Source organism: Vulpes lagopus, chromosome 2 (genome assembly GCF_018345385.1).
Source record: "Vulpes lagopus strain Blue_001 chromosome 2, ASM1834538v1, whole genome shotgun sequence".
NCBI lineage: Eukaryota > Metazoa > Chordata > Mammalia > Carnivora > Canidae > Vulpes > Vulpes lagopus.
Genome location: NC_054825.1, coordinates 148,685,569 through 148,699,173, shown reverse-complemented (window position 1 = coordinate 148,699,173; position 13,605 = coordinate 148,685,569). Strand labels below are relative to the sequence as shown.

General features: G+C 36.9%; 1 protein-coding gene across 1 annotated transcript in view; it reads left to right on the top strand.

The window, feature by feature from the left end:
- LOC121480158 (histone-arginine methyltransferase CARM1-like) overlaps positions 1 to 13,605 on the top strand; it is a 243,266-nt gene that overhangs the window by 74,513 nt on the left and 155,148 nt on the right. The window contains exon 2 of the mRNA XM_041736492.1: positions 11,185 to 11,310. Coding sequence (XP_041592426.1) covers positions 11,185 to 11,310 — 126 coding nt within the window. The remainder of the gene's footprint in view (positions 1 to 11,184; positions 11,311 to 13,605) is intronic.

Genomic DNA, 13,605 nt, shown 5'->3' with positions numbered 1-13,605 from the left:
AACTAACTCATGGTTTTCCACTTGAGTCGTGATCTCAGAGTCGTTGAGATCCAGCCATTTGTGGGGCTCTGTGCTCAGTGCAGAGTCTGCCTGAGATTCTCTCTTCCTCCTTCTGTTCTTCTCCCCATATCTAAAATAAATAAATAAGTCTCTTAAAAAACTTTTTTAAAATTTTGAAATAACTATAGATTATAGAGAACTGTAACTGTAGTGCAGAGGTCCTATGTACGCTTCACCCAATGGTTACAAGCTTATGGAATTCTAGTATAATATCACAGCCAGGAAAATGACCTTGGTATAATGTGTATATATGATTCTACATCACTTTATTATCTGTGTAGATTTGTGTAACCACCACAGCAACCAGTATGTGAGCTTTGGAGGATGGCTTTTTCACTCAGCCAGATGCCCTTGAGATCCATACCTCATTGATTTTATTGCTTACTAGTATCCCATGCAATGGATGTACAAGTTTGTTCAACCATTCAACACACTGACAGATATCCAAGTGATTTCTAATTTTAGGCTGTTGTAAGCAAAGGTGCTATGAACATTTGTATTCAGGTTTTGGGGTGGACCTAAATTTTCATTACTCTGGTATCAATGCAGTTGCCCAGGGGTGTAACTGCTGGGTCATATGGCAGTTGAAACAATTCTAAAACTTATATAGAATCACAAAATACCCCAAATAGCCAAACTAGTCCTGACAAAAAGAACAAAGCCAGAGGCATCATGCTTCTTACTTTTGAGCTATGTGATAAAGCTGCAGTAATCAAAACAGTATGGTACTAGCATAAAAGCAGACAGCTAGGCTGGTGGAATAGAATCGAGAGCCCAGAAATAAATGCATATATACATGGTGAATTAATTTGTGACCGCTGGAATTTGAAGTAGGCTTTAAGAGTAGCTAAGATCAAGTAGTAAAAGGGAATATTTTAAACTTATTGCTTTGAAAACAGGATCTCAGGGCTCATGTATTGAGAAATTTTGAAACACCTTTGTCTTTTTCCTCTTTGTTTTTACTTGTCATAGGGAGCTGCTCAATGCAGAACAATGAGAAGAACAGACAGTAACAATCCAGACTGAGAAGAGCTTAAGTGAATAGCCTAGGAACTCTGAGCCTCAGGATTGATGTTTAGAGAATAGGCATAAGGAGCCCTATCTCATAACCAGCAGGGGGAAACAAATGAGATAAAGGATGTGAAAGTGCCCTACAAAGAATGGCTAGCTGCCCCATTTTAACTTGAGTTACTATGAGCAACTGTTGTCAATCAAAATGGCAACATTAATTGCAGCAGATGAAAACATTAAAAGACCCTTGTCCCAATGTTCCATTGCAGATTAATGTAGTAACACTCAACTAGTTCACCTGCAAACCATGCAGAATTACTTCTCATTTCTAGATCTGCAGTGTTTATTCCTGGTGCATTCATTTACCAGCCTTTCCCAATGTCTCTTCCCCCTGCCTAGAATGACCTTTCCCTCCTTTTTTTCCTTTCTACTTGGCAAGCTCTTCCTTTTACTTCTAAGGCTCAGGTCCAGCACAATGTCTCCTATGAAAAGTCTCCCAGGCAAAATGAGTTACTCACTTTTCTGGCAGTACTGTAGCATTTGAACAGACCTCTTCTCCTTACACTGTGAGCTATCTCAAGGCATGGCTACAGTTTATTTATCTTTCTTTGCATCTTCCCATAGTGCCAGTCAACAGTGACTGGCTTCTAGCAGATGCTCATAAATGTTAGCTGCATGTATGAATGAATCCCCTAACCAAGGCTTGCAGACATCTGGTTCCTCAACATCTGCTGTACGGTGAAAACAAAAATGAGTCCCGAGAATAGCTCTTGACAGCAGAGCTGTTTTTTTATACTCTTTCATTGGAAGCTCCCACTTTTTTGTTGTTATAGCTGGTAAATCCACATTGGAGCAATTATCCCCAATTGAATGACTACAAGAAGACAGTTTATAGTCTTTAGAAACCACAAGGAGAAAGCTAGTGATCTGAGAAAATACTGCCCAGACAGAATGTAGACTGTATGATATTTAGTTACCCTAAAGAGACATTCACAGTGAAATTAAATTTAAATCTAAGAGAAACAGCTTCTTTGGGAAGAGTAGGAGGATTTCACATTTTTATGGAGAAATGAGGAAGTCAGCTTTTTCTTTTGCTCTCATATCATAACTGGAAAAACATTTCATAAACCAAAAGGTCCCAACCATTTGTCAGAGCCTTAAAAAAAGTCAACTAAAAATACCGAGTGTTCAATTGACACTTTGATCTGCTAATACTCTGAGGTTTTAATCTTTTTTTATTATTATTATGTTTTAGGAAGCTACTTCTGTGACTGTATTGATTTACTTGCTGAATTCAATAAGTATGTATCAATTACATTCTACGTGCTGAGTGGTGTGCTGGAATCAGTAGACCTGTGCATGGTCAGAAAGAGTTGAGATTTTAAAAAGAACAGGATCTGTTGCTATTTCCCTAGAATTCCTAGGGCTCTCTAACACGTCATCACTTTCCTACTTGAGAAATGGCAGGGGGAGCTGAAGGATTACCCAGACAAGCATTGTAAATAAATTTGAGGGAGCAGTAGGTTCCTTGGGAAGCTGTTAGGGAAGTGGCATGCTATTTCATTAAAGACAGAATGAAAAGTTACTTCCCTCTGATTTGAAAATATTGGTCACAGGGGTGTTTAATATTTCATTATGGAGTTTCAGTGTTTATTTGTTCAGTCTACTGTGGTCATATGTGGAGAGAAGGATACAGCAGAAAAGAAGGAATGGTTAAAAAAATATGTTAGAGCTGATTCAGAGGCTAGAAAGATGAGCTAAGTTTGTCTTTTTTCCTTTGCTTTTAACAATGGACATGGCAAATAGGCCATGAGCTTGAACTGAGTGAACTTGAATCTGAACTTGAGTGATGCCAATGGTGGTTCCAGTCATGTTAGCACTTTTGGTCCTTGCTGTGTGCCGAGTCCTCCATGGGAATCAGAGGTGAAGAGGTCACAATTCCTGCTCATGAGTAGTGTGACATCTTCCAACATGAATAAAATGGGGATAGAAATTAAAGAAGGAGCTAAGGACCAAAAGAGAGGTATAAAATGCTCTTGGGGCAGTGAAATAAGGAAATAACATAAGCCAGTTGGGGTCAGCCAGGAAAGGTACCATGGAGGTGGTGGCATTTGAAATGGATATTGCAAATTAGGTAATATTTTCTGTAGCAGAAAGGGAGCTGTATCACTTTAGTAGTTCTCTTAAACTTCGCATCCCTACTGCCACCATAATTATAAACACTTTTTGGAGATAAGCTGCTAGTTAGTTTGGTTATATAGTATATGTTTGGGGGCTAGGGGTTTTTTAGGGGGTTGTTTGGGGCATGAAAGGTATTTTTGGAGTTTACAGTTCCTGGCAGGAGAGTCTGGGCTTTAACATTCGTTGGGGGTGGGTGGGGGGGCAGGGTGGGAGCAGGGAATCTTTGGAGGTTTGAGCAGAGCTCTACAATGATTGCACATGTGCTTCATTAATTATAACCTGGAAGCTTGGAGTGATGTAAACTCATTTTCAGTTGCAAGAGCAGATTATAGTGGAGAAACTATCACAGTTGTCCAGTTAAGATGTATGAAACCAGGGACTAAATAGCTCAGTCAGGTAAGCATCCAATTCTCAATTTCGGCTCAGGTCATGATCTCAGGGTTGTGGGATCAAGCTCTGTGTCAGGCTCTGTGCTAGGTGTGGTTGCCAGCTTAAGAGTCTTCTTGTCCCTCTGCCCCTCCCCTACCCGCTTGCACATGTTCTCTCTCTCTCAATTTCTCTTTACTAATAATAATAAAAAAAAGATCTAATGAAACCATAGGATGAACAAAGTCAAGGGAGTCAAAGAGTTCTTAGACTTGACACAGAAAGATTATCCATAAAAGTAAAACTTGATAAATAGGATCTCGTCAAAATTCAAAACTTTTGCTCCATAGAAGATCCTGTTAAGAGGATGAAAAGTCAAACTACAGGATGGAAGAAACATACTCACAAACCATATATATATATATATATATATATATATATATATATATATATATATATAAAACAAAGGACCAGTATTTAGAATATAAGAGGAACTCGAGAAGCCCCACAGTTTATTTTTTTTAAATATATTTTTAAATTTTTAAATTTATTTATGATAGTCACAGAGAGAGAGAGAGAGAGAGGCAGAGACATAGGCAGAGGGAGAAGCAGGCTCCATGCACTGGGAGCCTGATGTGGGACTCGATCCTGGTTCTCCAGGATCGCGCCCTGGGCCAAAGGCAGGCGCCAAACTGCTGCGCCACCCAGGGATCCCAGAAGCCCCACAGTTTAAAATAATTAATTGGAAAATGGGTAAAAACTCATGAACAGAAGAGGATTTGCAGATGCTAAATAAGCACATGAAAAATATTCACATTAGTCATCAGGAAAGTGCAAATTAAACCCACAGTGGGATAACACTGCACAACTATAAAAATGTCTACAGCAAAAAATTGTGACAACACCAAATGTTGTAAAGGATGTGGGATCACTGGATCATTTGTCTATTGGTGATGGGGATGTGAAATGGCACATTTACTCTGGAAAACAATTTGATAGTGTCTTACAAAATTGTATGTGTAATGACCATCTTTCTAAAAGTTTAGGAAAATGATAATCACATAAAAATGAATAGAAAAGTATTAAAGTCAAGTGCCATACAGAGAAAAAAGGGAGGAAGGGGCAAAATAACATCTCCATCAACAATTAAAGTGTGCTAAAAAGATAAATGCCCCAAAATGTGTCTCTAAGGTTAAATTAAAAAAAAATCAGAGAAATTAAGAAAATTAAACAAGACATGTGAGAGTAGCATACAGCATATTAGCAAACTCATAAATGAAATGTTAGAATTCAGGATTATACTTAGGAGTAAAAATGAATCATTAAAAATAAAAAATTTAAAAAATGAAGATTAAACTAGAAGCAGTAAGAAATACATCAAATAAAGGAGAAAAGATGGGAAAATATTTAAATGTAAAAGGAAATGTAAAAAAGAGATTAAAAAAGAGTCAAAGTTACAAATATCAATGATCAGCAAAGATGATCCAACACATATATAAGAGCCTGGGGAGAAGATAACAGAACAAAGAAATAAATGAGAAAATTATAATTGAGAAAATTTTACCAACATGAAAAAATTTGAAAATATCTATTAAAGGAATAACTTTATACCTTAAAATGTTGAACTAGAATGGCTAGTGTAAGAATATTCTGGCAAAAATTACTGACCTTTGAGGAAAGAGAGAAAATCTTTTGGATATCTGGGCAACAACATTAGTATATTACCTACAAGTGACAGAAAATCAGTCTTTTTGACAGTAATGCTATTCTCTCGAAGAAAATGGATGAAGATACCAGAGATCCACAAAGAAAGAAAATGTGAGCTGGGAATTCTATATCCAGAAAAACTGACCTTCAAAAACGTAAGAGACAAAGACAACTATTGCCATGCGAGAGTTCAGGAAATATTGTTCCTATGAATCTTCTTGAGGAATCTACTGAACAACTTGTTTCCCTGAGCCCTTCTTAAGATTCTATTAGAGAATGACTTTTGGACAACCAATTTGAAAATATCTTAATGCTTGGCCCCTTTCAACCTAAATCAATCAATCCATTTTCAGTTCTTACTCTAGCAAGTGAGAGCCTAGGATCTAATCTTCAAGTGCAAAATTCTCCAGAGGAGAAGCCACAGTGTCTCATTTATTACTATTTTGTCCTATCTCATAGGAAAGTTAATACAATCAGCATTGATGCCAAATTTTAATATCAGATTTTTCAGAGTTTCATAATCCTGTCCTTTTTCCTTTATACCCCTTTTCTGTGTTTAAAGTTGTTAGAAATAATAAATGCACAGTTATCTATATACTTTATTCTATCTACAGAGGTGTTGTTTATACAATCATTGTTTAGCTTTCTATTTCTAGAAAACACACTCCTTAGGTAGGCTAACTTTGTATTTCTAGGCAGGAAAATACTAAAAGGGTACTTAACCAAGAATTGGCATTAATGCCATATTATTAAGTGGCATACATGCCACGAGTACTCTTCTTTCCAGGACTTTATATATAAAAATCTAGTTTAGAACCTCTGTTCTAGGGGTGCCTGGGTGACTCAGTGGTTGAGTGTCTGCCTTTGACTCAGGTCATGATCTGGGGTCCTGGGACTGAGTCCCGCATCAGGCTCCCTGCAGGGAGCCTGCTTCTCCCTCTGTCTATGTCTCTGCCTCTCTCTGTGTGTCTCTCATGAATAAATTTTTTAAAAATCTTTAGAACCTTTGTTTTAGACCGTGCCCGGTATCTAATGTTCTTGGTCAACTGGCATTGTAGCTTTCTGATGGAGATTGGACTTTTGCATTTGCAAGTGCTGAAAATGGGGGGTGGGGTGCTTGTGTGGAGAAATAGAGAAATATTGCTTCATAGAGGCAAGAGCAATTCTCTTGATCTTACCCCATACCCTTTTCCATCTTTACCTGTATGCACTTGCAAAATGGGTAGAACTTGGATTTCTTCATGTGCCTCTAGGAATCTTGTCAGATGAAGCTAGGTGGAAGATATAACAGGCATCTGGAGCACTGCCATCATGATTTTCTTTGAGAAACTTCTGGGAGAGCAAGTGGCTTTTTTTTTTTTTTTCAGGGAGGAAGCCACAAGACTCTGGGCTCTTTTAAAGCTGCCTAAATTTTGTACACATGAACTTAATCCGCTCGTTACTTTGCTGCTACCAGCAGATCAGGCTTTGCCCTTTGACGAAGTAAGCAGATGTCCCTGAGGAAAGCAAAATTCAAAAGCAGAATGACAGTAAGTACACAGAAGCATCCAGCCTTCTGTACCACTGAAAAGATGAATGGAGATGTTTGTAAAGAGTCAGAATATTCTGCAAATATACTTCTTAAGTAATAATAACTTGGTAGAAAGATAGATGCCTTGAACCTTTGTACAATGTACGTTGGATATGATCTCCACGTCACTCCTACTTGTCATCATGTAATTGTATTTCATGGTCTTGCACTTATATTGTTCCCAACAATTCTTTAATGTATTCCTTAATTTTTCTGATACAGATTCTTTAAATTTAAAAATACACATTTATCAGTTGATAATACACTTTACCATAAGATAGGTGCACTTTAATACTGCTCACGTCAGTTAACAGTAGTCAACTAGAATGTTTGTTTTATGTACTAACATGGTCTAAGGATAGGAAAGGAAATTGGTACAAGTTATAAGATTAGCAAAGAGAAATAATGAGAAAACTTTCACTTCTGTGAATGATCTTAAAACTGAGAATTGAGATAATACTTGTATTGGATACACTTATTCTTAAATCAGTACTTTTGAATGAATAAGCTACCAGTTACTGTCTAATAAATGAGAATTAAAAGGATGGTAATACCCACCAAGAATGAGACTGTGGTAAAATACACTATCGATAGTAGGTGTCTTTTATTGGTTGCATGTATTTTCTGATTGTTAAAAATAAGTAGTCTCATAGAAAATTCAAACAAGGCAGAACCTTGTAAAGGGAAAAATAAAAATTATCCCAAATCTCTCCATGCAGAGGAAACAACTGATGACATTTTGATGTGTCTCTTTTTAAACAGCTTTCTATGAAGAAAATAAACACATTAAATTGCTACAATAACATATATGCTGTTTCGCAACCTGAACACAGGGCATCATGTTCCATTTTTTTTGAAAAGATTGAATTTATTTATTCATGAGAGACACAGAGAGAGAGAGGCAGAGACATAGGCAGAGGGAGAAGCAGGCTCCCTGTGGGGAGCATGGTGCGGGACTCGATTCCAGGACCCCAGAATCACGACCTGAGCCAAAGGCAGATGCTCAACCACTGAGCCACCCCGGTGTCCCCATCATGTTCCATTTAACCAACCATGTACATGATATATTTCACTTCTTTGCATCTTCTAGAGGTAGTAAACAACTCTACGATGAATGTCCTCGAAAGTACACTCATCCACACTAAAAAATGTACTTGCTGGAGGAAATGATTATAAGCAGAATTTCTAGCAAAGAATATCTAGACTTTACATTTTGAATCTAAGGGCAAAATACTTACCAGAAACATAGAAATTTATGTTTCCAATAATTGCTATTCACCATAAACATAGAAATTTATGTTCCCAATAATTGCTATTCACCATTGTCTCAGACTCTCCAGTATTTGATATTGTTAATACTTATTTTTAAAAGGTTGACACACAGAGATAAAAATTTAGACCTCATTGTTTGATTACACATTTCTTTGAATGTTACTTCATTATTCACATTCTTTTTGCTATTGGCATTTTTCTAGTTATCAATTACCTGCTGTTCTCTTTACTAACTTTTCAGTGAGAATGCTTGCTTCTTATTTTTTAAGTTAATTGTATCTTGAGGATATTCAATCTTTGTTGAGTATGTTAAAAATATTTTCCCAGCTTATCGTTACTTTTCAATTTTGTTAGTATTCATTTATTTTGCCAAAGCAACATTTTAAAAAATTACGTAGTTACCAGTACTTACCGGATTCCATGGCATGCTTAAAAAGATCTGTTCCAAAAACCAAACAAACAAAAAACAAAAGAAAGATCTGTTCCACCTATATTTAAACAGAGGGTAGGAGAGGATGAAGAAAAGAGGCTATATGGGCAGGCATTTTGCAACATCTGAAAGTAGGAAAAAAAGAGCAATTCATTTTATACCCTAATCAAATCACAACTGAACAAACAACAGCAAAACAAAAAATTCTGACCATATCTGGTTTAGGAGAATTGAACCAGATAAATTTTGAAACTTTTTATCTATTCTGGGATGGCATGCCATCAATATGTGAAGAAATGCTTTCACCGATTCAGAAAGATCTGTTAAGTCCCAGGTACTGTGCTGCATTTAGATTCAGAGAAAAAAAGACAATGATTTTAAAAATAAAGTAAAATCACCCTTACCTGCAAAGAGTTCACAGACTGCAAGCTCCTATAGAAGAGTAGCATCCCTCCCTCATCTTCCTTCAAAACTGTAAGAAAACAATTGGTAAATGTGGAAAATCCTGGTTTCTTGGGGGGGAGAAAAAACCACCTTTTGTGATTTAAAGAGAGCATATTGTGTAAAAGGGTCCCAAACTCCCTTCTTCTGCTGCCTCTCTGCAAGGAGACACTGATGCCTTTGAGACACTGACTGGGCTGTAAATAATTAAACCTGTATTCATGCTTTATGCCAGGAAAATGTTTTCAAAACATCTGCACTATTTAACCAGCCAAGATGTTTTGCAAAAAATATTTGTGAAAGCTTCCATCAGGAGGTATTCATTCATTTGAAGTAATGGGTGAAAATATTTGAAAATACTTGGCCATTTTTACTCTGTGTATGCGTGTGTTTTGAATGTGTGTGTGTATGAATGTGCTACATACTTGTGTAACAGTAGAATTTTATATATAATTATCTTTTAAAGTCAAAACACTATCTGTATTTGAATTTGTGAGGGAGAATGAAAGACATTAAGGATGGGAACTAAGATCTACTCTATAATGAAAGAAATGCCAATAGTCTCTTATCATTTTAGTAGGATTTTAGGGATTATTTTACCTTTATTAGTCAAAAAACTTGGGAAGTAAAGATCAACATTTTCATTTTACATGATGAAATAATGTGCCCAAGTGTGATTAGGTGATTGAAGTCCCTAAGTTAGTAAAATATCAGAAATGAAAACAAAACCCCAAGTTTATTACTTTTGCCACCACACTACAGCTGCTCTAGTGCTAAAGGCCTGTTTAATTTGTAGAAGGAGGAATAGCAAGTGACTTCTCAGTTATCTATGTGTGAACCTCATGAGAACCTAGCCACTCACTGTGGGCCTTGCTTGCAGAAACTAGGCTCCCTCTTTTTTGCGCTTGTCTTGGTTTTTTAAGAGCAATAATGAGCTTTGGAGTCAAATTTAATCTTGGGTTTTAACTCTGGTTCTGCCACTTACCAGCTGTGTAAATTTGGGCAAAAACCCTCTGCCTCATTTTTACCTAAAAACATTGGCAGTGACAATACTCAGAATGAAGATTCTATGAGATCTCTGGCACATAGTAGGTGCTCAAGAATCTTCCAGAGGAGTCTCGGTGTCCATCGAAAGATGAATGGATAAAGAAGCTGTGGTCTATGTATACAATGGAATATTACTCAGCCATTAGAAATGACAAATACCCACCATTTGCTTCAACATGGATGGAACTGGAGGGTATTATGCTGAGTGAAATAAGTCAATCAGAGAAGGACAAACATTATATGGTCTCATTCATTTGGGGAATATAAAAAATAGTGAAAGGAAATAAAGGGGAAAGGAGATAAAATGAGTGGGAAATATCAGAAAGGGAGACAGAACATGAAAGACTCCTAACTCTGGGGAACGAACTAGGGGTGGTGGAAGAGGAGGAGGGTGGGGGGGGGTGACTGGGTGACAGGCACTGAGGTGGGCACTTGACAGGATGAGCACTGGGTGTTATTCTATATGTTGGCGAATTGAACACCAATAAAAAATAAATTTATATAAAAAAAATCTCCCGGAGGGACGTTACCTGGACGGACGCTCCTGGGATTCCATCAAGAGATGCAAAATGAGGGATCCCTGGGTGGCGCAGCGGTTTGGCGCCTGCCTTTGGCCCAGGGCGCGATCCTGGAGACCCGGGATCAAATCCCACATCAGGCTCCCGGTGCATGGAGCCTGCTTCTCCCTCCGCCTGTGTCTCTGCCTCTCTCTCTCTCTGTGACTATCATAAATAAATAAAAAATTAAAAAAAAAAAACACAGCTTCTTTAAAAAAAAAAAAAAAGAGATGCAAAATGATTTGGAGAATACAGGGTTTATAGGGAGTGGGGCCCTGGGCATAAAAGCAAGAGGCCATAACAGCTCTGTGCTAACCCACCTGCAAAGAATTGGTAAAGGGCCATAGTTAAACTCCTCTTTTATCTCAGATCCTTAGATCCTCTTAAATCTCAGGAGGCATTATATTAAGAAGAAAGACATGGAGAGCCTTGAAAACATGAGAGAATTGTAGGGATGATGTTGCTGAACCTTTTTACAATGCTCAAAAATGGATTTTCCTAATCCTTTTCTTTTTTTTTTTTTTTTCCTCCACCCTTTATAGCTGATGGCGTCTGTGTCTTTAAATGCTTACTCAACAGAGACACTGAATGCTGCCGGGTGGGGAAGGAATCCATCTTGATTACTCTGGGATACAACAGTGCTTTGTTGAAGTTTGAGTCTCATGCTGGTAAGTCTTGTGCCTGTCCTGACCCTTTCCTTGCCTTTCCTGAGGACAAGTGTCCTGATGGGTTGACTTTGCTGTTACTGATTGGTTGGCTTTTGGCAGCATGTTTCCTGATGTGAGCTGCCATGGATAGAATGATCTGAAATTGGTGCTGGTGCTTACTTGATACCATGGCTAGAGAGCAACCAACCTTTTCCTAGATTAGGAGAATGTTTTTATTCTTGACCCCCCGCCCCCCACTTTGATCCTCATTCATCCAGAGCTATAGGAGAGGCCACCAAGGATTGTCCCAGTCTTCATCAGTGTTGTTGGTTCTCCTTGAAGATGAGGTTGTTTGCAGAAATATCATTTTTCAATTTGAGTATCATTCAGAATGATTCCATGTTGTTTTTGCCTTTGAATCATTGGTTGATCATTTTTAGATTCTAGATGACAAATGTCAAGCAAGCAAGGAGGTAAACTAAAGTATAATTGGAAGTGTTTTAGGAAGGAAGAAAAGACACTCTGGAAGATATCAAGTCTGATAAAGAAAATTAAGGCTAACAGTGCCCTGGGTCTACCTTAGATGGTTGACGGTCATTTCTTTAAGTTGGATGTAAATGGATCTTGTGTACTTACAGTGTCAATCCAGACAATGTAAAGTATTAGCGATCGTACATATTCTCCTCTGGTTAGCTAAAATATCCTAAGTGATTTCATTACCAATAACTACTTGGGATAAAGAAATTAACCTGGTTTCTTGTTTTGAAATTCCACTCACACAGGAGTCAGCCAGAGTAAGGAATTTGTTTAACACATGTCTGTCCATCCATCCGTCCTCCATTCATCGGTCCATCTTATTTTTATGATGTATTTTGGAGTAAATTAGAATAACCAGCACATTTTGCTGTCATGTACTTCCAGCTGTATATCATTAACTAGAATTCAAAGTTTGTTTCTAATTTTTTTCTATCGAGTTAAAATTTTCATACATTGAAATGCACAAATCTCAAGAACACCATCATTCTTAAAAGTTACCTCATACCCTTGCCCTGTCACTCCCTACTCCTGTCCTTCAGGGGCAATCGCTGCTCTGATTTTCTTCTAACCATGGATTAGACTTGCCTTTTCAAGAACTTCCTATAAATGGAATCATTCAGTGTCTACTTTCTTTAATAAGGTCACTGAGCATGTTTCGAGACATCCATGTTGTTACTAGTATTAGTAGTTTGTTCACTTTTATTGCTAGATAATAGTCACAATTTGCTTATCCATTCTACTTTTGGTAGATATTCAGACTGTCTCCAGGTCTTGGCTATCGTGAGTAAGGTTGCTGTAAATATTCTAGTGCCAATCATTTAGCATACATATATTTTTTTTACTTCTTTTATATCAATATCTGTGGGTAAAATTGCTTTCTCATAGAATAAATGCATACTTAGTTCTATAATAAATAACCATATTTTTTTTCTAAAGCAGTTGTACCATTGTATACTCCCACGAATGATGAATGAGAGTTCTTCCACATCTTTGCCAACATTTGGTCTTTCAGTCTATTGAACTTTTTCCCATTTTGAAAATAAATAAATAAATAAATAAATAAATAAATAAATAAATAAAATAAAATAAAACTTTCCCTATTTTGGTAGATGTGTAGTTGAATCTCACTGTGGTTTTAATTTACATTTTCCTGATGCTCAATGATATTAAGCACTTACGTTTTCATGGGCTTATGAATTTAAATCATTTACTTGTTATTGACTGATTGTTCATCTCTGGAGTTGTTTGTATCCAGGATACCAAGCAAGTGTCAGGCATGTAATTTATGCATGTTATCTCCTAGCTTGGAACTTGCTTTACTCCTTTGGAGAATGATGTCTTCCGGTGAAAAGAAGTGTTAAAATTTGGTGAAGTCAAGGTTGTCATTTTTTTCCTTACTACCTTCTATATCCTAAGAACCTTTCAGATAGTGAATGATTTCTCCTGTGATTCCTTCTAGAAGTTTTAAAGTCTTACCTTTTGAATTTTTTATAACTTTATCATTTATAAAAATTAGTATTATCTTGTAATCTCTCTTAATTACTATTTATATGGTGTGAGGTATGGACCAAGGATTACTTTTAGACCATATGGATACCCGTTTATTCTAGCTCTGTGTGTTTAAAAGGTATTTGCAAGTCAAATGACTGGTTTATCTCTTTTTTACTTTGTTCATGTGTTTGGTTTCTTAAATTTCACAAATGAGTGAAATCATATGGTATTTGTTTTGACTGACTTATCTCTCTTGGTATTATAGCCTCTAGATCTATCCATATTGTT